At 36.9% G+C, this 25171-nt stretch overlaps 1 protein-coding gene across 1 annotated transcript in view; it reads right to left on the reverse strand.

Annotated features, from left to right (window-relative positions):
- OPRM1 (opioid receptor mu 1) overlaps positions 1–25171 on the reverse strand; it is a 164582-nt gene that overhangs the window by 125108 nt on the left and 14303 nt on the right. Inside the window, exons 2-3 of the mRNA XM_061207002.1 lie at positions 10138–10490; positions 8705–9225 (exon numbers count right to left, since the gene is read on the reverse strand). Of these exons, the coding sequence (XP_061062985.1) occupies positions 8705–9225; positions 10138–10490 (874 nt within the window). The remainder of the gene's footprint in view (positions 1–8704; positions 9226–10137; positions 10491–25171) is intronic.

The following is a 25171-nucleotide window of genomic DNA, read 5'->3' on the forward strand; positions in this document are numbered from 1 at the left end:
TTTTAAATTATAGTGAAACTTTCAGCTTATATTTATTTGATATTTGTAATTACATGGAACTAATTTATCAGGCTAGTTATTTGCATGTGTTCCTAATAAGGCACGTGTTATAGAAAGAAAAAGTGGTTCATTTCCTTTGATTCACAGTGAAACAACAAGCACTAAATTAAATTCGTACTAATCTCCCACCCAGGTAAGGTTAATGTTTATATTGCCAGATATTCATTCCTTCTGCATACATCATTGGCAATGGGGATGACCAAACTCACATGGGGTCTTGAAAGCTGGCATTATAATCTTTTGGATATGTATCAGGAAAGCGATTCATGTTTTGAAAAAGTACTATTACAATTTTTTAGCACTCAGAATAAATCCTGTTTCTAACCTCCACTTACCCACACCATATGTGTGTGTGTGTGTGTGTGTGTGTGTGTGTGTATATATGTGTGTGTGTGTGTGTGTGTGTGTGTGTGTGTATATATATATATAGTATTCTATTTATATGGTATTTTATTGGTATTGGTATGTTATATTATACGGTATTTTATTTATTTTATATATATGTTATTTTATTGCAGTAAAAGTATAAATCGTAGACAATACAGTTCTAATATTTCTTTCCATCATGAAAAGTTTCTACTCATTTCAAAGCTAGGAACTCTCCTATGTAAGAAAGAAATTCTTGAGTGTAAAGGGAGAAGGCAGACAAAAGTTATGGCTCTAGGTTCTTGATTTCCAGGGAGATAATAATCAGAAAGGAAATATTAAGACATATTTTATTCTAGAAAGTTGTAGTTCTCACAATGTCACCCCCAAAATAATTTTATAATTTTTAAAAAATTGTAGCGATTTGTAAATATTTATTGCAACTGACCAAAAGATAACCACATCAGAATGGTATTCAAAAGTTAGTGGCTGGTCATCCTCATTCCAATGGTAATGTTGTTTGAAGTGAGGAAAAAAATATAAAAGCAAAAAATACTATAAAACTGCATTTCAAATTCATAAACGTAGAAGTAAGAATACATGTGTTGTAGAAAGTTAAAAGGGAAAAGAATCTGCCTCTCATAGCTGGCTCCCAAAGCTAAAAAGAATAGATACATTTATATGTATAACTGAATCACTCTGTTGTACAACTGAAACTAACACAACATTGTTAATCAACTATACTCCAATATAAAATAAAAAGTTTAAAAAAAAGAAAATAAGATTAACATGTTCCAATACACTAAATCTCAATGTGAGGACTTTTTCATGATAAATGTTTAAAAAATAGCAATTTACCACTTAAGGTTGCCAAATTAATGACACATCATTTTGAGTTAATTTTTTAAAGAAAAGCGTGTTGCCATATTTTATCAGTTAGTTACATTAATTGGAATAACAAGCACAAGACAATGCTGCAGTAATTATATTAGTTAATCCAATCTTTAAAACGCAACCTCCCTGAAAGTTCATAGTATTCAGTCAGGAAGAACTCTAGCGAATTCATATATCAGTGCCCACTGTACTGTTCTGCTGTACAGGACAATCTTCTGGGTCAGCCCACTCAGGTGATAGCTGAAAAGACTGAGTTCTTGCAAGATGAAGGGTTTCCTCCATCACATGCTGGTCAGGGACAGCATGACAACTAGAACGTTCACCTGACTCCCTGTGCTGGTCTCTCTGGCACCACCAGCCCTCCAAGCTGCCTTCTCTAGTAGGATAAATGTGATTGGACTCACAATCCTAAAGGTCAGTTTATGAAAATATTAAATGAACTTCTCTGACGTTAATGAAAGAGTTTAACTGTGGACAAGAAAATTCTATCATTCAGTAAGAGTCAGTATGACTTTACTGAGAGCAAAAGATTTTAGTCAAATAATTTGAGCTCATATAATGGTAACCATGATCCCCATCATTGGATTTCTAATTCCCCGTGATCGTCATTAATCTATGTGAGTGTTTACTTTTACATACAGATATGCAAATACACTAAGAATACATCTAAACAAGCCTATATAAAGGCCTTATGGCATTCAAACTGTCAGTATATAAATGTTAAAATTTAGTTCTAGGAGGCACCACTGAGTGTAGTGAAAACCAGACTAGGGGGATAGTAGGGCACATTAATTTAAAGCCTGGGTTATAATATCAAATTCAACTGGGTTCATTCCTCAGCCACTGCTCTTTACCTACGACCTTAGGCAAGTTAATTCCTTAAACATTGGTTTCCTCAACTGCAGAGATAATCCACATCTCATATGATTAAATAAGATATACTGGATACAAACCAGTCAATAAATGTTATTACTAACAGTCTTTTTTTTTTTTTTTTTACATAAACCTAAATTTATTCAATGCAAATATTGTAATTCCTTTTTTTTAAACCATTTTTTATTGAAGTATAGTTAATTTACAATTTTGTGTTAGTTTTAAGTGTGCAGCAAAGTGATTCAGTTTTACGTATATATATATTCTTTTTCAAATTCTTTTCCATTATAGGTTATTACGGGATATTAAATATAGTTCCCTGTGCTATACAATAGGTCTTCTTGTTTACCTATTTTATGTATAGAAGCGTGTGTATGTTAATCCCAAACTCCTAATTTATCTCCTTCCTCCCATTAAACCCTTTGATAACCATAAGATTGTTTTCTATGTCTGTGAGTCTGTTTCTGTTTTGGAAATAAGTTCATTTGTATCATATTTTTAGATTCCACACATAAGTGATATCATATGGTATTTGTCTTTCTCTTTCTGACTGACTTTACTTAGTATGGTAATCTCTAGGTCCATCCGTGTTGCTGCAAATGGCGTTATTTCATTCTTTTCTGTGGCTGAGTAATATTCCATAGTATATATGTACCACATCTTCTTTATCCATTCCTCTGTCCATGGACATTTAGGTTGCTTCCATGTCTTGGCTGTTGTAAATAGTGCTGCAGTGAACATTGGAGTGCACGTATCTTTTTGAATTAGAGTTTTGTCTGGATATATGCCCAGGAGTGGGATTGCAGGATCATATGGTAACTCTACTTTTAGTTTTTTAAGGAACCTCTATACTGTTCTCCATAGTGGCTACACCATTTTACATTCCCACCAACAGTGTAGGAAGGTTCCTTTTTTTCCACACCCTCTCCAGCATTTATTATTTGTAGACTTTTTAATGATGGTCATCCTGGCTTGTATGAGATGATACCTCATTGTTGTTTTAATTTGCATTTCTCTAATAATTAGTGATATTGAGCATCTTTCCATGTGCCTGTTGGCCATCTGTATGTCTTCTTTGGAGAAATGTCTATTTAGGTCTTTTATTACTAATAGTCAAATATTTTGTGGCAATAAACATATTTCCAAGTAAACAATATTTTCTCATCCCAGATTGTAGCCAATTTACAGAAACATATTAAGCTCTTCTGCTATATTTATGAAAGGGATAATTCATTTTAAACTTAGATATACTCTAGTACTGCACATGCACAGAAGCACGCCTATATCATGCATGTGTACGCTCTCTCTCTCTCTCTCACACACACACACACACACACACACACACACACACACTCCTAACTGGAACTGTTTTCTTTTTAAACCAAAGAATTGAAAGAATAGCCACTTTGGCCTCATTCACAAAATATGCATTAATGTGGTCAAACCTGGTAATTTTGTGAGCTATCCTCATTTGGGACTTTTGTCATGGAATTGAAATGCTTTTCCTTCTCAAATTGGTTCTCCACAGATGTCTTGTAAAAAAATCGAGAGCCAACTTTTGAGAGTGATTTGACAAATTAGGCTTCTGCTTTTAGTTTAGCTGGGGATAATATAGTTTTTTAGTTAACACAAATGCAAAGCATCTCCTCATTTCTTGACCTGCTACTTGGATCAAAATGTCAAGAAGCTGCTTAAAAAATAGGAACCCAAGGGTTTAGGAATGGGCTTGCCATATTGATGAGGAGTTAGCAGGAGGTACCATAATGTTAGCTTTATCATTGTTATATCACTTTGCTCTGTAAGACTCACTGATTGATATATGAGAAAGTTAAGGCTTTGTCACAAGAAAACTACATTATTTTGCTACACAATAGATTCATTTGGTGAAAAAAATTAGTATCAGTCAGCTTGACCGAATGGGTTACCCAGGTTAGACAAAACAGTAACTTTGGTAGTGTTTGGATGAAGTTACATTTTAAATCAGCTTTCAGTTTAGTGTTTTGTTCAAAATTCATATTATTGGACCCTACCTTGACTCAATGAACCAGATTTCTTAGAGTTCCTCAAAAGTTACACTTTCTGGAGCTCATTGTAAAGCTTGAGATCCTCTGCCTGAGACCACACGCTAATATTTGAGTGCAAAGTAGTATTTTGTGGGATAGCAGAGAAAAGTTTTGGATTAATATGAGAAGTCTAGATATTTGTCTGGGTTCTGCCTCTTACTGGTGGTTTGATCTTGTATAATCATTTAACCTCCCTGAACATTTATTTTTTTCATGTTTACCCATTAGGGTTATTATAGGAAGCCGATGTGATAAAAGCACTTTTTAATCTGCATGCTATCATATAAGAGTAAGATAACATTATTACTATGGTTATAGTGAATGCAGACTCTTTAAATAATAATCTAACTGACATAACAGAGTTTTCTTTTCCCATATAATGTTATACATTAAAAAATAATCTAGGTGTCAAAACTAAAAATACATTAGAGAACATGATCTGGGTGGAAACCAAGCAGTGAAGGCAGGCCAGCATCTCAGGTCTGAGTTGGACCTGGACTGATTTGAGCAAATGATGGAAGTGCTTTGAAGCCAAGTGGAATCCAATGAGGACAACAACAGGATACAAAGAAATTAAATTGCATTGAGAGCAGATGGAAAATGAACGTCTTTGCCTAAGTCTACCTACCAAAGATCTGGAAGACATAAAGACAACAAGCGGAACATAAATCAGGTATGGATCACTACAGCTGGAGCAGTACGCTGGACCCTGGAATGCATAAAAGAATATGAGACCATCTTTTTTTTTTTTTTCCACATTGAGCCAGGATATGAGCTCTTTAGGGCCTTGAGTCTGGTTCTTGACCTCCTTATCAATAGCACTTATTAAAAATAAAATTAGAAGGCAAGCACCAATGTAAGAAAATTTTTGAAAAGTGTAACTTTGGATCAGAGGACTAAAGGCTGGAGAGAAAAAATGAAGAATCCCTCCTGTGAATATTTTTTTTACTGAAGGGTGAGCCTGAAATAATGTCGGGGTATTACACAATCCTTTAGCTTGTCCATCAGTGGCAAGAAAGGGGTCATTCCTACCCCCTCCATATCTCCTGAAATATCAAAAGATATTTATTCAATCATTCATTTATTCAACAGATGTTTTTGGAATACGTTTCACTGTGCTAGGCAGATACTGGAGATACAAGAAGGAGCCAGGCAGATATAATTTGTGCTCTCAGGAAGCTAAGGCTAACCTGTCCCATGCCCCATGTGCCTACTGTAGATGGTTAGCAAAAGTGGCCACAGTGACTTCCCTCCCTACATCCACACCCCTTCGCAATGTGACTGCAGCTCCATCAGTAGGTGGAGTCTGTTTTCCCACTCTTTGAACCTAGACCTGTGATGGCCGTGAGAACAAACCTGGGCTAACACAGATGATGGTAGATGAGGATCCATGAGGAGCTAGCCATTCTCGCTATGGCCACCTTAGATCAGCTGGCTGACAGCCCATAGAGCGGCTCACAACAGAGTGAGCCCAGCTAAGACTGGAAGAGCTGTCTAGCCCAGCCCAGCCCAAATGACTGATCTATAGAATTGTAAACTAAATAAATGGTTGCTTTCAGTCATTAAATTTTGGAATGATTTGTTATGCAGCAAAAGCTGACCAAGTAGCCCTTACCTATGTAAGTATGACTCAAAGTTTATCTTGGGCACATAATTTTTTAATATGATCAAATTACCTTGATAAATGCCAACTCTCCACTTGACTTTGCGTTGCATGGGCATGATCTCAGTGTACAGTTGTCAGAATACAGACACCCTGGGAAGGTTTGATATTGGATCTGTGATCTGCAGAATATGAAGTTGACTAATGTGCTTGACATGTGACACATACAGTACAACATATTTCTTGGAGAAAATACAAATAACACAGATAGGCAGGACATAAACATCTACAATGGTACAGACAGCAGTTAAACAGTTAATGCAAATCCAATTAGCTTTGTTTCCTAACATGACGGTTCATGACTTAAAAAAAAAAAGAAAAGAAAAAAAAAAACCTCTGTCAGATACTGAATTTGTAAACGAATCAATGTCCTATAGACACAGCCGTAAAGTCTCCAATTTTTCCCCCAAATAATTTTATTATTTTGATATATTAGTGAAAAGATCACCAAAGAATTATGTATTGTTCCAGATGTCTGTGTGTAACTGCCTTGATTCTAATGATGACACATCAGTGGAGATTAGTGAAAGGGATATTTGATTTATCTTAATTTTCAAATATGTCAGAGTGTCTTTTCCTCTTTTCCTGGCATCCACTCTTCTGTGTCCAGCTCTCCCAGCTGGGCATCTTGGGAAAGAAGCCAATTCCAGGGCTAATGTGTTTCTGCTGTTATCTGACACTGATGCTGCTTCATAGAGGCAGCAATGAAGATAAGACCCATTTGGATGTATTTTTAAAGCAAACTTTTTAGTTACTTAGACCAGAGCTTCCCCAGTTAGCTTCCTTTCTCCTCTCTCTGGCTGTGCAAGAACCACACATGTCGCTGTGAAACTGCTGGATTTGGAGGGGAGTCAAGGACAGTGTCGGGGCAGCTGAAGGACACTCATGCTGAACTCAGGAAAAACGCTCCACTAGACAAGCTGGGAGCTGTATTTCCAGGAAAGCAAGGCAAGCGAAGGGTTCTGAGAGGATCAGATATCACAAGAGGCCCCGGCAGTGGTCCAGGGTACAATGCCAGCAGCCACTCCCCCAAGTGCCTGAAAGGAGAGGGAGGGTATAAACAGGTGCTTAAGGAGAGAGAACGAATCTTTTACAATGGCCATCGTTTTGCTCCAATGGTAAATATTTTAACCTTAGTTTAGGACTGAGGGTTTTAAGTTGCATTTCTTAACGTATTATCCTCAGGTTAGAGAAAAATCTATTTAAATTCCTACCCTCTTTAAGTTATTCACAAGATTTCCAGAGTCCCTGAGAAGGAGAGCTGCTTAGTAAAAGGAGCAGGCTTAGAGATCTTGATGTGAAGAAAAAAAAAATTAAAGAAGCAGAGTAGAAAAACAGTTCTTTCTGGCTTTTGTTTCTGAAATGGAATTAGAAGTGAGACATAATAAGTTAATAATTTCCCTTTGGTTGGAAATAGGCCTGCCGTCATTACCTCATGCTCCCCAGGGCTTGCAAGTTCCTGGGTTCATTTTAGCATTATTTAATATCAAGAGTATGGGGATTAACGTCGCTATGGCAGATCCTTCTGGGCCATGTTACATCGGTCCTCTGGTCAGTTAGAAGGGGTGCGCCTGGGCTGGGTTGGGTGGCAGTAGTGGCAGTCACAAGGGACAGCGAGGGGTGGGGAAGAGGAAGCAGAGAGGAAGCAGCTGTGTCCTAAGGGAACCAGGCTCTCCCTCTGGCTCCTCGACTTGACTTCCTGATCATTTTTAGGGAGCCATCTGTCCCCACAGTTCTTCTCCCTGACCCTAGAAACTTTATCTAAGATTCTGACATGAGGATTTACTTTCACAGGGAGTTTGAATTTGAGTTCTGTGTTATAAAATTACACAGGCTGTGAGTTTTGGATGCTGGCACCATCATTCAGAAATTTACTTACTTAAATTAATTTTAATAATTAAGTGACTGATTTACTTTACAGGTCAGACTCCAAATTTTCCAAACCAGTGGCTTAACAAGGTAATATTAACTTCGAGACAGATTTTTTTTTTTCTTTCCTCCTTTTTGATTTCTCATGTGATTATTCTGTTGTGTATAAACCTTGCATCTTCTGTGCAGGCTCCCATCTGTACTCTTCTGTGCATAGGGATATATCTTCCAACAAATAGTCACTCCTCATTATATTAACCTCAGCTGGTATGATGACTGTTGCAAAACTAATTTAGTTCTAATAATTAAGTAATAAGTTTGATGTTTTCTCTAGAGCTCAGGTATAAAAATTTATAAATCAGTGACTTAACAAAGTTAAGGATGGGCCATTTAATCCTCTTTTCTCCTTTGGTGTGACAGTGAGCTGCTGGGAACATCGTCGCCCATCACTACAGTGGGCAAAGTGCTGACACTTTCTCTGTAACCATAGATCCAGAGCAGGACTGGCTTTTGAGAAGTGACAGGGACATTGGAGTGATATGCATGAAACACCTAACATTGGGGGGAATGAGAAGAATTCTAAATTAAGATCACTTCCACAATGTGCTGAAGTCATTAATTTTGCATAGAAGCAAAGGCTGTGAAGATAGTAGATTTTTAGTAGATTTATGGATATCTAATTGGAATGTCTCTATATCTGAATGAATATGTACAAAATACATAGAGCTCAGCTTATGTAACGAAGTGCCTCTCTGTCACAATGATCATAATTTGCTCCCCTCCTCCCTGCCTCCTCACTGATCTCAATCCCCTGGTTACTGATCCTCTTCCAGTGGATTCAAATCTTGGATTTTAAAAAGCTCTATAATTTTTCTGTCATCCCCAGGAGGTACACCCAGTCCTAGAAGCTGCATACCTGATGGTTAGTCCTATCCACTGTATTGGCCGTGGAGGGGAGGTCTCTGGTGTTCTGACGCATTCTAGTGGAGTTTTGCTGCTCAATGGTGGAGGAGGTTGGGATACAGAACTCTCTGAAGCATCGTTTGAAGTTTTCATCCAGAAATGCGTAAAGGACTGGGTTCAGGCAGCTGTTTGTGTAACCTAGAGCAATGCAGAAGTGCCAGGAAACAGTCTGGAAAGTAGTTTCTGGGATTGTGATCAAGGCTTTGATGATGACGTAAATGTGAATGGGGGTCCAGCAGACAATGAACACGGCCACAACCACCAGCACCATCCTGGTGATTCTTCGCAGGTTCCGATCCTTTTCTTTGGAGCCAGAGAGCATGCGGACACTCTTGAGGCGTAAGATCATCAGTCCATAACACACCGTAATGATGAGGACAGGCAGGATGAAGGCAAAGATGAAAACACAGATTTTCAGCAGGTTTTCCCAGTACCAGGTTGGGTGAGAAAATGTTAGTGTACAATCTATGGAACCTAGAAGAAAAGAATTATAAGGAAGAATTAGCAGCAACTTTTAATGATGTCATTAGGCGTTACGATTGCCATTTTGCTTTCTAATTTATCGTCTTGACCTGAGGTAACTTATGGCTATTACTAAACAAGCCAGAAAAGGAAGATTTAAAGAAATCATGGAAGAAACTCAGTTCTCTTTTGATTTTCAGAGAGAGTTATTTTTTCCAAATATGTCATTTAGGTTGTCCACTTTGATGATATTAAGCTTTCATTCAGTCAACAATTATGGATCTGTCACCATGAGCTAGATCCTCTATGGGGTCTAAGTTGATATAAAAATATAATCACTGTCCAGATTCTATAGGAGTTTCCAGCTAATGGATGTCTTCACTCCATTTTCTGGGGTTTTTTTTGGCCACCCATGTGGCTTGAGAGATCTTAGTTCCCCAACCCGGCCACCACCGCAGTGAAAGTGCTGAGTCCCAACCACTGGACCACCAGGGGATTCCCTTAACTCCACTTTTTGATGGGTGGTTTATCATTCTGAAATGAAGTCTAAAAAGATAAATTTGTCATGTAGGCAGCCACCTGATATTTTAAAACAAGCCTCCACTTAATGTTCTTTGGGTTTAAGCTCTAATAACTCTTGAAAGAGCTGTGTTCTTATTTCCCCATCATTTTGATGAAGTAAGTGCAGAGAAATCAGGAACCAACAGATTATGGTTTATCTTCTCTTTCAAATGTTTACTGGACTTAAAATTATAGGGGAAAATTCCTATTTCAAAATATTCAAAACTATTTCGCTAAAAAGAATCATTAAAATTACAGTTTGACTACAGCATGGGACCACTCCATAATTTCTACTTGGCTTATGACTTCACCAACATATCTATCTATATTCTCTCTATCCCTCAGGCCTGCAGCCATACTCACCTTGCCGGTACTTTGTTGTCGCCGTGAACATCACAGGCAGACCAATGGCTGAAGAGAGGATCCAGTTGCAGATGTTGACGATCTTGGCATTGCGAGGAGTGCGGAAATCCAGGGCCTTGACGGGATGGCAGACTGCGATGTAGCGATCAATGCTCATGGTGCAAAGGGTGAATATGCTGGTGAACATATTATAGTAATCTATGGAGATCACAATCTTGCAGAGGATGGTTCCAAATGGCCATGTTCCCATTAGGTAATTGACACTCTGGAAGGGCAGGGTACTGGTTGCTAGGGCATCTGCCAGAGCAAGGTTGAAAATATAGATGTTGGTGGCAGTCTTCATTTTGGTGTATCTAAGAGATGAAGGAAGAGCAGTGGCACCGCCAGAAAAAAATAAAGCCATCAGTGTGAAATATAGTTAAGCTTTCAATTAAAAAGCAAAAACTAAAAAACAAAAAACAGAACAAAACAAAACCTCCCCAAACCAAAACGATTGCAAACCCCCCAAGAGCAAAAACGATTGCAAGGATTAGTGGAAAGCATTTGAGATTAGATTCAGAGGAACTCTTTCACAGTACTAGATTGGCCATTTATAACCATGTGCCTATGGGCTATATATATAATTTCTCTACCTATCAGTTTCATGATCTGTAAAAAAGTTATAATAATAACTGCCATACTGATTTATTGGTTTATTTGCTTTTTTAAAAAAATGTGCCAGACACTGTGATAGGTGTAATAGACACAGGGAGCACTCAGTCAAGTAGCCAGACATGGGGTAATAATACATTTTAATTCTAAATATATGAGAAAAATTTCAGCTATATAGTTAAAATTATGGAACAATGTAATCGTGCAAGAGTGTATGTATATGTACGTGTATACACATACACATGAACACACACACAAATATACAGGCTATTATGGAGTCATAGAGATGAGGCAAAGGGAATAGTAGGGGTAACATAAGGAAAGAAGGAAGGCATCTTGGGAGTGTACATGCACAAGTTTAGTCTTACAGTTGGTAGTAGTAGCTCATTCAAGACAGAGAGAAAGCCCGAGCAAAGGCATAGAGATGAAATGGCATGATGTGTATCTTTGGCACTGAAAGAGTAAAAATGCCACCAGGAATGACAATGGATCTGATGGGGGAGGAATATAGAGGCCAGTTCATAGAGGGACTTGTATACCATGGTAAGAAGATTAGACTTTATCCACTTTGTGATGGGGAAGCTAAGGTTGTTTGTCTTGTTTTTATTATTTAATAACTTTATGAAGGCATATAATAAAAGTATACAATTTGATAAGTTTTGCTATATGTACACACTTTCGAACCCATCACCATAACCAAGAGCAGGGATTGGCTTGCACACTCAATTAGACTGCACCTGATTTTGTAAATAGTTCTACTGGTACACACTCACACCCATTTAATTACTTCTTATCTATAACTGTTTTGATGATGCAATGGCAGAGTTGAGTAGTTGCAACAGAGACTACATGGATTGCAAAGCCTAAAATACTTGCTATCTGGACCTTTACAGCAAAAAATGCCAACTCTTGATCAAGATAATGAACATGTCAATCACTCCCCCCTCAATGTTTCCTTGTGCAGCACTTTAATCTTTCCATCTTGTCCCTCCCTGCCTTGACCCCCACTCCCACTGTTCCATAGGCAATCACTGATCTTGATCTCCTTTCTGTCATTATAGATTAGTTTGCATTTTCTAGACTTTTTATGTAAATAGAATCACCCAATATGTACTCTTTTTTTGTCTAACTTCTTTCACTCAGCACAATTATTTTGAAATTTATTCACGTTGTTGCATGCATCAATGATTCATTCTTCTTTATTGTCCAGTGGTATTCCATTGTATGGATATGCCATAACTTGTTTATCCACTCACCTATTAATGGGAATTGGGTTGCATCCACTTTTTAGATATTACAAATTAGCTGTTATGAACATTTTTGTACAAGTATTTGCATGGACTTATGTTTTTCTGTCTCTGGGATAAGTATTTAGGAGTGTTATGTGTCCTCAAAGCCGCAGAAATTAGAACTACCAAGTAGAAGACATAAACAGGTATGGCGAGACACTAATGAATTATATCTGATTAGAAGAATATCTTGCAAATATATTGTCAAATTGTCAAATATATTTGACACTCCACATCTATCTGCTCTGCTGTTGGTAACAGGACCTCAATTTCATTCTAAGGAGCCACTCATTTCCCATTCTCAGTCCATGTGCTTTGCGATGGGCTCCATTGCTAGTTCAAGGCATGAAGATTTAAAGTGAATGCCCAGCAATGGTCTCATGTTTCAACTAGAGCCAGTGAGATTTTGGGGGGACTTCTGGGGAAAGAGTATATTATTTTTAAATAATTAAACCTGAGAGGATGCAAGGTATGTAGTTGTTGGAAGAGCCTGTCTGAAAATGGATTTAACCCACAGCATGTGGATCTGAGAGAGTGAGAGAGAAACCCATACCTAAAGCCTGCATGATGTAAAAGCACACTCGACCGCGTTAGTCACCTTCCCAGCCAGCAGACCTTACATTTCACATCTTATCTTTAGCAGAATGTTTTATGTTAAATAATCAGGTTCTTTACTGTCAGTTTATGACTCATCATACTTTTAACATTTTCAGAATATCTGTCTCAGCCTTTTGCTTCATAGATAACAATGTTTTATTTTTATTCTAAAGGCCTGTTTTTTAAATTTAGAAATACTTTGGGGACTTCCCTGGTGACGCAGTGGTTAAGAATTTGCCTGCCAATGCAGGGGACACAGGTTTGATCCCTGGTCCGGGAGGATCCCATATGCCTTGGAACACTAAGCCCGCAAGCCACAACTACTGAGCCTGTGCACCACAACTACTGAACCCACGTGCTGCAACTACTGAAGTCCGCATGCCTAGAGCCTGTGATCTGCAACAAGAGAAGCCAACGCAATGAGAAGCCCATGAACCACAACAAAGAGTAGCCCTAGCTTGCCGCACTAGAGAAAACCTGTGAGCAGCAATGAAGACCTAACACAGCCAAAAGAAAAAAAAGAAATACTTTAGCTTCCAAATTTGGGAGTTCTAAGAGAAAAGGAAATTCCTTTTATTTTAGTATCTGAAAGTTGTGAATGTAAAAAATAATCAAATGTGCATTACCACTAACATCAAATAATAATATATCCCTAGGTATTTCTTTAATATTGAAGGAACAAAAGAGAAAACTTCAAAATATAATAAAACAATTCTACCAATGTCAATATTAGAAAATCGCTTTTTGAAGAAGCTCAAGTGTATGCTGTAGATTATAAATTTTTAGAGAGAGTAGACTATGAGTAGAATTATTATCTACTGCACTTAGTGCAACAAATTTAAGATTTCATCTATACTTTTGGTGATGATGTTGTGTGTATAATCACTCAATACAAGTATAATATGAAAGGTAGCATGAACAGAAAAGTTGAAAAGCGATCATTAAATTATCCATTCAAAACAGAATCCAGCACAAGATGGTCACCAGTAAATGGAATTGAATACAGGAAGAAGGGTTTGGACTATAATTATTTTTCTTTATAATAAGACGAAACAACCTTTTTTTATAGGGAACCCGTGGCTTTTGAAGTAAAAGTAAACAGGGAATATTCCTTTTTGCCTTGTCATTTTGTTGTCAAATTAAAAAGAACTTTGGTCATAGAAGGTCATGGAACGATGAGAAGTAAGATCTGAAAGGGGCTTTCAAGACCACACAGTCTGATCACCTTTTTTTATGGTGGAAGAAACTAAGCACAGAGAGATGTACAAATGTTTGAGACCTTTTCCCCCCATTTCCCTATGCTTCATTTAAAACAGAAATGTACCTTCTGTGCTGTAACTGCATTGTGGGCCATGTGTATTTCTGGATGTTCATTGCTGATATATTCAACCCACCATGTAGCTAAAGCAAGGTAGGCATGCAAAGCTTTTTAATCTTCTTTTCAAAGATGCCCATGCTGGGAATATCTTGGGAATTTTGAGATATTTTCTCATTATATCGAATGTTGTAACAGAATCATATATTTTAAAGGAGAATTGAGTTTGCTCCATTTCCTTTGCTTTACTCTTTCACAATCCATGATTTAAGCCTATCAATTCTATGTAGTTGACACACAACCTCTCTCTCAAATTCCATGACTACCTTTCCAACTCTCTTTGGGACATCTGTAATCTGCTATTGACTTCTCAAACGCAATACTTGTCAAAGTGTGCTTATTCTTTCTTACCCACCACCAACACCACTACCATCACCATCATCACAATCAATAATAGCAAAATAATCAATAACATCATTGAAGAAGATGTAACAAATGGAGAGTTGAGATAATTAGGAAGACAAAAGTTAATTAAATTTTTAGAAATAGGGAGTAGAAGAGGAAGGGTGAAATACGACTCCCAAGTTCTAGCATGGAAGAATGGACAGATGGTAATATCACTATTTAACAGAGAAGGAAGAGAGGAAAAGCAGTTTTGGTGTTGATAGAAAGTTCAGTTTTGAGTGTACTGTGTTGCGGGACAAAAGAAAAATGACTATTAAGTACCCAAATATATGTTTGCAGTTCAGCTGGAGCAATTTATTTATGTCATCAGCCTCTAGATGTTAATTCCAGTCATGCAAGTGGATGAGATTGCCTTTTTGTATGATGCAAAATGTGAAGAATGTTGAAGTCAGAGAAGAACAAAGTTCCATAAAGGTACAGAAAAGAAGAGAAGGAGAGAACAAGGGAGAGACAGAAGGTGTGAATATGTTATACATGATGCATCAGAATGTGAATGGGAGAGAAATGAGTTGTAAAATGTCAGAGCCAGAAGCTATTCTGTGGAAAACTCTTCTAATCACCAGACATACATTTTTGTAAATGGGAGATTTGATTTTTATCAATAACCAACAAAATAGTTATTTTCTATCATGACTATATTTGATTATACAATGTAAAATGCAATTATTCATAGACTATAACATTGATGGCAGTTGCTTGAAATAGAATTTATCAGAATTCTTGCTTTTGAAAGCACAAGTTTGTAGCAGTACCACAGCCATGAGTATGCCTATATGTGAACTCATACATTTTATATATTCTAATATATTAGATCACTTCTTACTTATATGATACATATTTCCCTATAAATCTTATAGCTCGTATAAGAAAGAAATTCGATAGAAATTTCCCCAAATTTGATCATCTTAAAAATTTACATTACAATTCCAATATAAATTTGTAGAATGGAAAGACATTTTTCTGTAGCCCTAATAAAAATAAATAAATTTTGATCAACTAGGCTAGAGGAAAAATTAAATTATTTTCTACTTACCTATAAGAAATGATAATGCAAAATTGTTAAAAAACTTTAAATTATCTACCAATCTATGAATGACATGTAATATGTTGTTGTCATTTTAATTAACATTTTACTGATTACTCTAGAGGTTGAAAATAATTTTATGTATTCCTTGGTCAATTATATTGCCTCTTCTATTAATTTGTTTTTATTTTTTGCTCATTTTTGCTCATATTTTTCTTATTGACTTGTCAGAGATTAAAATGTATACTGTAACTGTAAATACTTCTTCTCAGACTGCTACTGTTTAAAAACATTCACCATGTTTTGCTGTTCCTTAAAACTATCGAATTTTAACCTCCTTGATGGTGTGTGTATGTGTGTGTGTGTGCCCATTTTTCATTAAAGGCTTTTCTTATTATGAGGTTATTAAAATGTGTCTGAAATTTCCTTTTAATAATTTAAAATACAGATTTTTCAGAATATATTTTTAATTTAAAAATATAATGCATGCTTATTGTAAAAATAAATAATACAGGAAAGCACAAAGGAAATAGAAACCAGGAACTCTACCACCTGGAGATAGCATTTTGGCCAACATCCTTCTAAAGATCTTCTTATACATGAGAAGAGTAACATTCATTAACACTGGCTACTGACCTGGCATTACACTAAGTAAATTTACAAAACTGAAGGGAGAGGTACTTCATCATCCCCATGTTACAGATGAGCAAACTAAGCCTCAGAGATCAGCTACCTTACCCAAAGTTGTAAAGTCCATAAGTGACAGAACTGGTGTTACCTCAGGTCTGTTCACTGCTCCATGCTGCCCCCCTCTAATGTATCAGAATGTCACAGAGGTAGGATTTGAGTCTTGTTACTCTTCCAAGCCCAGCACATAGGAGACACTCAAAAATGCTTATTATATTTGGTTATCTAAAAATATATTTAATCTTTAAAAAAAATTTTTTTAATTTTTATTAGTTTTTTAATTTTAGAATTTTATTGATTTTTTTTATACAGCAGGTTCTTATTAGTTATCCATTTTATACATATTAGTGTATACATGTCAATCCCAATCTCCCAATTCATTCCCCACCCCTCCCACCACTTTCCCCCCTTGGTGTCCATACGTTTGTTCTCTGCATCTGTGTCTCTATTTCTGCCCTGCAAACCGGTTCACCTGTACCATTTCTCTAGGTTCCACATATGTGTTAATATACGATATTTGTTTTTCTCTTTCTGACTTACTTCACTCTGTATGACAGTCTCTAGATTCATCCACGTCTCTACAAATGACCCAACTTCGTTCCTTTCTAGGGCTGAGTAATATTCCATTGTATATATGTACCACATCTTCTTTATCCAGTCGTCTGTCGATGGACACTTAGGTTGCTTCCATGACCTGGCTATTGTGAATAGTGCTGCAGTGAACATTGGGCTGCATGTGTCTTTTTGAATTATGGTTTTCTCTGGGTATATGCCCAGTAGCGGGATTGCTGGGTCATATGGTAATTCTATTTATAGTCTTTTAAGGAACCTCCATACTGTTCATACTGTTAATCTTTATTCAAGAAACACCTGAACATAATTTCATCCTTGTGATGAAAAATGCCAGTTCCTCTTCTCCTATCTCATTCCTATTGCTAATGTGGTCATTTTCAGTATTTGTAACTGATTATCTAATCTTTACTTCAATATCTCTAAATAACATGCTTCTAGAGTATGTTGAGGGAGTTGCCTCTGAAATATCTACTTTGGCTTGACATTCACAATGGTTTGGCTCACTTTATTCCATCTGTCTTCTTCTTTACTCCAATGGTGTTGATGGAAAATTCTGATTTTCTTCATTTGCAATGAATTATCCCTTCTCTGTCTTGCAATTTTATCTCTTTTATGTTCTTGAATCTCATTAATATATGATGAGACTTTTTTTTAAAAGATTGATTGTGCTTGGCACTCAGAGAGTCCCTCCAGTTTGAAGTCTCATCACTTTCTTTAGTTATGGGAAATGTGGGGCTATTATTTCTTCAAATAGCACCTCTCTTCCATTCCCTCTGTTGTTCACTTCTAATAGATAGCTTTTCTCTGTCTACACTTCTGGTATCTCATTTGTTTTTTCATCCTTTCCATTTCTATCTCATTTACTACATTCTTCCAGCTCACGAACATACTCTTGATCTTCCCTCTTTTTCTGTTACCCGTAGAATATTGAATGCCAAATATTGTGGTTGTTATCTTCAGAATTTCAAATTCGGTTTCTTATGTAACAAACACTTATATGTAGGCTATTGCTCTGAGTGCTCTACATTTGTTAAATAATTAGGTAAGTGTTATGATTATCTCCATTATACAGATGAGCAAACTAAGGCACAGACTGGTTAGGTAATTTGCCCTAGGGACCCCTGACTGGCAATTGTTGGAGGCAGGGTTTGAGCTCACATTATTTGGGTCCTTAGCTGCTATGCTTTGCTTGTTAATTATCATCTCTTCTTATTTTCAGACGGCTTCTCCTTGTTTCATGGAAAAAATACTTTCTTTCACCTCTCTGAAGATATTAAATATAACTTATTTTAAAGTCCTTATCTGATTACTTTTTAATTCTGTTTCCTCAAGTGTAAATTCTTGTTTGTTGTGCACCCTCTCGCATCTCTTTCATGGTGTAGTCACTCATTAACAATATGATGACCATTGATTTTGAGTTGACCCTTAAAGTTAATATTCCTTGCTAGACTGTTCACTGACGGGACAGGAGTTGGAATCAGCTCCTGAGGCTTGTGTACCATACTGTTCTCAATAAGAATGGAGGATGGGGTGGGCTTGAGGTCGACATAGTACACCGGTGGCTACCTTCTAATCCTCCAGAGCATTGATGGTCTCCAGGTGCAGCCTAGTATCTCTGTGCCAAGCACTGCACCAGTTTTCAAATGGACATTATTGCTTCTGTCTAGCTTGTAGACTGGAAAACACACAAGGGTCAACCCACATGGCCTCCACCATTGTGGACATGTACCTCATTATGGAACCCTCAGGGGGGCCTCCCCAACCTGAGGCTCACACTGTCTCTTCTCTGTCCCAGGCATTCTTTTGGTATTTTAGTTTATCTGAAGTGAAAGAATCTCCTTTCTTCTGAATTCATAATTCGAGAGTAAAGTTGTCAGTAACATTATTATGATCTTAACATTATTGATCTTAACATTATTGATCTTTCTGTTGCATCATTCACTCTTTTCAAAAGAAGGAATGACTTGTCTAGTTTATGTTTAGGATAAAGAGTTGGTTATGTACAGCTCTGCCCCTTCTCCTGTTGCTTTCTGAGATTCAGCTGCTCAAAGGAAATGCATGTTACATCCCACTACTCCAGGTTCCAAATTTTAAAGGGGCTGGTCCCCTTATGGAGAGGTTGCTAGTGGTCCAGACCTGTGGGTTAGTGTATTTCATTCTGGGATTTAATTAAGAAGCTATTATTACTGTACAGCTATGTCACATCAGCAAAGTATTTATCAGTAATAAAGCTGACATTTTTTTCTCTGCTGATTCATTTTGCGTTATCTCTCAGTTGGTTCAAACATCAGCAGAGGAAGTAGGAATGACATTGAATAAGACCATTTAGGGACTTCCCTGGTGACGCAGTGGTTAAGAATCCACCTGCCAATGCAGGGTACACAGGTTCGATCCCTGGTTGGGGAAGATCTCACATGCTGTGGAACAACTAAGCCTGTGCACCACAACTACTGAGCCTGAGCTCTAGAGCCCGTGAGCCACAACTACTGAAGCCCATGTGCCACAAAAAGAGAAGCCACCGCAATGAGAAGCACGCATGCTGCAACGAAGAGTAGCCCCTCTTGCCACAACTAGAGAAAGCCCATGTGCAGCAACGAACACCCAACTCAGCCAAAAATAAATAAAATGTAATAAATCTATTTTAAAAAAAGACTGTTTAAGCATTCATATTGCCTACCAAGAATTTCTCTATCATTTTCAAAAATTTATGTATGGCTCTTCATTGATTTATTGATTTAATTTGTGTTCTTTTAAAAGATAATTTCTGAAAGATGTTCTGGAGTTCAGGGGTCAGAAGTAAAGTTTTGTGCCTGTTCTCGATCATCCTGAAAATGAAAGATTGTTTCATATTCACTTTTAGTTTGAGTATTTAATAAAGGCCAATCTTGTGCTATTAATGAACTTGAGAAAAAATTTCAACCTTCTGTATCCTTGCACATGAAATCTTAGTGCTATGTAGCACATGTGTGGATTATATTAGTATTATCTGTTTTGTTGTTTTGTTTGTAAGCCTGTGGAGTATAGGGACCAGGATCAATCTGTACTCTTCTACTTGCTTGTCTGAATGACAGGATCAATTCTCCTGACCCTAATGCCCATATCTATATAATTTCTTTAAATATGAAATTCCTATTCATTTCATGTTCTTAAAGCATTCCCCACCCCTAAGAATAAATACCTCCCCATCCTATGTCATCTTATCATTCTCACATTGATCTACATTTTTATCCCTCCCCTCTTGCCAGGGGAGAAGAGGGAATGGCATGTGAGAGTAGTGAGGTTGAGTAATAGTGCGAAAGAAAAACCCCCTGAGAGCTTTCAGGGAACAAGTCTAGTTGCCAACAGCCAGGTTGTGATATTCCTTTGTGGAACATAATTCCATAGAATATCAACCTCAGATGAGGACTCTTCGTGACCGTGATGCCACAGGACAAAAACAAGTGGACTCTATAACCATGCATGATCAGAGATAAAACCAAGGTCACCCATAACCATAAAAATAACAAACATCTCCCTTTCCTGATTAACATTAAGTGACCGCTGCTTATTATTCAATGACAACTCTAGTCCTACTCTGTTAATTCTGTCTCCTAGATAAAAAAAAAAAAACAAAAACTTTGATGCCCGTGTATCAAATTCCTCTTGCTTTGAGACAGTGCCCTATCTAAACAGACCTCTGCTTCCTTGAATCCTCTTCTAAATCACCAAATATAAATTAAAATTCCTGTGATGTTGCCTTCCTTGCTGTAACAAACTTAATAAGTCAAATTTTGTTTCCAGGTGTATTCCTGGTGGCTTTGGCTGGTGAGCATTGATAGTAGCGTGTGCTCGCATCAGGAGGGACCACCAGCAGCAGACCAACAGCAATCAGCGACTGGCGGGAAGCATTGGGTGTCTTCCAGTGATGCCCACAGATGGGTACAGGCCACTTAGAGGGCATGGTGGCCGCAAAAGCTGCCTGCACCACTGGAATCTTGGCAAATACATTCACCCACTGTCTATCTGTAGCAGGCAGAATCCATTGCCGGTGGAACTGGGGGCTGTGAAAACTCACATTCGATACTATCTCCCCTTTTTTCAGGGCTGCTCCCCTCTTTCAGAGGCTACAACCAGCGCTGCATCCTTAGCTGCATCCTCATCAGGCCGGAGGTTAACTCCCCTCACTTATTATGCATTCCATCCCTTCAAGTACTGCTGAATGTGCATCTTTGGGTCTAGAAGTCATCAAAGCAAAGACCTGCTTGTTCAACTGTAGTCATCTGGTTTATATTTATTGTGCTTATTTTCAATATCTTTTAGAGATAGTTTGAGTTTAAAAATGACTATCTGATGTTCCCTTAATTAAAATCTTAAGTATTAGGAGATGAAAGATCAAAAATCTTACCTTTCAAGGCAGGACCGTTCATTCGTGACAATTCTCCAGTCATACCAATGTTTACTTAATCTTAAGAGCAAGGCCAACCCTATTAAAATGCTATGAACCCACATAGCAGTGAGTAACTAAAAGTACCTTGATTTTGTTAATTTTCTCCCAATTTGGCTTTTTAATCAAGTTAGGAGTAAAACTCTCCAGCATAGCCTAGTAGGAAGAATATTGGATTTGGAAGTACGATACATAGATCTAAGTGTTAAGTCTTGTGACCTTGGCCAAGTGGCTGAGCTTCAATTTCCACAACTGTAAAGACATGATTGTATCACCACTAAAAATTACCCTTAAAACAAATTAAATGATGATGGTCATAGGTGCTGTTTTTTGAGCGTTGCAACTATAGCCAACATTTACTGAGTTCTCTGTGCTAGGTGTTACTACTATACAGAGTTTACTTGAATTTTCTTACTTAATCTTCCTAACACACTTATAAGTTGCACATTATCACTTCTTTTGTAGATGAATAAACCAACTTCTATGGAGGTTGAATAACTTGCTCAAGAACAACAGTTGCAGAGGCAGAATTTAAGCCCACACCTATTTTTTATAGTTTATGCTCCTTGCTATTACATTATACTACTACAGTATGTACCATGTAATATAAGCTCTCTGTATGATAAATAATAACTTTTATAAAGTGCAGTAAGGTTTAAAAACACTTATATATACATTTGTGTAAACTGATGCTCACAAAAATCCTATTAGTAGCTAAAACAACTATGAGTTTTATCCCTATTTTAAAAAGAACTGAGGTTCAGAACAGCTGTCAAGGACAAAAATGCTTAACATAGTAAATTTGAAATACTTGGGTGTTTGCTGCTATGAAAACTAAATTCCTGGATAGGTTGGATATTTTATTGTGTGTGTGTGTGTGTGTGTGTGTGTGTGTGTCCTGTAGATTGAACCATTAGCAGCGTTTAATATTAGCACAACACGTTGGAGAGAATTATACATTAGGATACTGTGTAGGGGGTTGAAATAAGAATGTTCTCATTGCTCCTGAGTTTTGCAAAAGAGATTTAATTAAGATCCATGAAGACTTAATTTCAAATTCTATTTGTCAGAACTGTTGATGAGCATTCCCTGTTTATCCCTTTTAATGTGTCATAGCACCTGCTGATATCTAAATATTTTCACATTCAATTAATTCTTGCAGCAGTAGCTGTCCAAAAATCTTTTAGGACCAACTGAAGGAAAAAATAAAAGTAATGCAATTAGTGCCTGTAGATCTTGGCTTATATAAAATCGTGTATTTATAATAACTGTTTTCCATCCAAGAATTATATAATCCTTTATAACTTAACTATCATGCTGACCTGGGATTTTTCTAGGAAACAAAAAGCAATTTGTTGAGATAAAAATCTAAGAAGTATTTTCAGGCAGAGAGATTTTTGAGAACGTATTTTTCCTTCCCTTGTGGAGAATTCAACAGCACTTGTTGGGAGAAAATATGATTCATGAATAAACCAGTAATTTGGCAAAGCAAGGAAGTCCCTTTAATTTTTAAAGTTTGAAATTTTAGGCCTATGGTGCAATAAGGGTTATTAAATCAATATAGAATTGTTTTCCACTTGGAACAGAATCACTTGGCACTGACAACATTTTTAGTCACAAATTAACGTATGTAACAGTATTTTAAATAGGAAAACTGCAAACATGACCTTGATTTATATTTTAGTGAAAAAACTCTCTAATGCAATATTTTATTACCTTTCAGGATCATCTATTACTTTTGAAATTTTCTCCCCTTTTATTTTCATATTATTAATTGTGCTTTTCCTCATTATATCACTGCACTTCCATTTGTTTAGAATCTGAAGAATATAAAAAGTAAAATACAAATCACCATAAGCTTAACAGGTAGAGATAAACTCATAACATTGTTAGGTTTAATGCTCTAACCCTGTGATCAAAGTTATATTTCACATTTCTCCTAGCTTAATAATTATATTGGACTTTATGTATGAAATAGAACATCTTAAGAATTATACGCATGTTTTTAATTTTCATAAATGAAAAAAATTCACATTTGTATTTTTCTAATGACTTTTTCCATCATAAAACCCTCTAAGTGTCAACACTGAGTCAAGCATACATTTATTTAACACCTTTTTTTATTTTTATTTTTGCCGAGTACTGTGCTGGGCAGTGGTTCTCAACTGAGACATATCTTGGAGGGCCCTTCAGTCTGGTGAGAGACCAGAACCAAGTGTTTTCCAAACAGTATATTAGGTATTATGGCAAGGTAACGGGTGATATGGCAATGTTGACAGAAGTACTAAACTTGTATTTAGTTTTCAAGAAAGTTGCAATTATTTGACATTTGTTTCATCACATGGAGAGTGTCCGTGAAAGTATTAAATTTGTTTCTCAGAGTTATATGACTGGCCCAGGCTGCCAAGGATTTTGTCTCTGATGGTGGCAGGAAGGGATTAGTAGAAGGTTGACCCCAAATAAGTCTATCTATTGTCTGTTTTCCAGAAATAAATGTAAATCTAGTTTCTCCAATTAGTCTATCATGTACCTGTTTTCCAGAAACAAATACAAACCTCTGTTAAATACATTTAAATTGGCAAATTTTACTACCATTTTACTGATAGTGAATAATTATCAAATTTTACCAGTTTATTTTCTGCTCAGTGAAGTAGAACGTCTTTTTCTTGGCCTAAACTTTGTACTTTTAAATGTCTGTGAAATGGTTGGTCCATAGTAGAGACCAGAAAATTTCCTTTAGTCACCTAGGTTGACTTCTTGTGTGACACATCGCTGAGATGGATCTGGATTCCTTAGTCACATGTTATCTTGTGATTTCTCTCTTTCTATGTCCTGGGAAGAACCTCACTCCTGTTATTCTCCTGATATTAGGGCTATTGTCACCTCGTCTTTCTTCTCCTGGGGAGGCATATGTCCATTGATTTTTCGGGGAGAAAAAAAATCTCTCCACTGAGAATTCTTCTCCCAACGTCTGTCAGTTTTCATTTTATCATGTTGATGCAAGAAGCAAAATTCCATGTACTAGTGATCTCCCCAGATACCTCACGTTCGCTAATCTGTTTTTAAAGCATGGAATATGAAATGAACTGGGATAGAGTCTATGGGAAGAATTTGGCATGGAAGATGAATAGGATAGGTTTCCACACTTTTCCTAAGTGACTCCATAAATATTTGAGAAGCAAAGAAAGTTATAGTTGAGAGTCATGAGTGAGAAGGGAAGATTTTTAGTACTTTAAGCATCTGTTGACCTTACTTAGGTTCTCTGGAGTAACACTGACAAGCCTGGTTACCTTCACTTGGCAGTAATTCCAGCTGACTTGCCCCTCGCTTGTTTGTCTGGTGTTTTGCTCAGTAGAGAGACAGAGGCATGAATTCTTCTCAGATTCTTCCAGAACGAGTTCTTGCAGATCTAATTTTTCTGTCACTATTATCTCCTCATAACCCCTCTCTCATTTGGATTCCTGTGGACAATGAAGTTGAAGAAGGAAAAGGCAGGGACTCTATGGACTCAGGTGCTCGTCTCAACTTGAATGCAGAAAATATTTTTGCTCTCAAATTAAACAAAAGCTACCTGTATTATAAGAATTTTATTGGGAATTCCAAGTTTCTTTCAACTAGTAACACTCAGAGAAACAATGTTCTAAAAGTTCTTATTTTGCCAAACAGAAATGAGACACTGAAACACAGAGGGCTGAAATAAATACAGCATTAACAAAACAGTATATTCAATGTACTGAAACATTTCAGCTACATTATGTCCTAGTACCATTTGTTATTCTGTTAAATTCAGGGATAGGAGAATGTTAAAAAAAAAAAAGATAGTCTCATCCTCAAGGAGCTTACAATTTTCCAAATTGGAAATTTCAGTATTTTCAAAAATGTAAAAAAGGATCACTGAAATAAAGGGAAATATGAAAGTGGCCTGGTGCTTGGCTGAATAACAGATCCAGAAAGCCTGGTTTGATCTGTCACTCTCAGCACTGAGTCTGGTACTCTGGCTGTCTCCTGAT

The sequence above is a fragment of the Eubalaena glacialis genome, chromosome 12 (genome assembly GCF_028564815.1).
Source record: "Eubalaena glacialis isolate mEubGla1 chromosome 12, mEubGla1.1.hap2.+ XY, whole genome shotgun sequence".
Classification (NCBI taxonomy): domain Eukaryota; kingdom Metazoa; phylum Chordata; class Mammalia; order Artiodactyla; family Balaenidae; genus Eubalaena; species Eubalaena glacialis.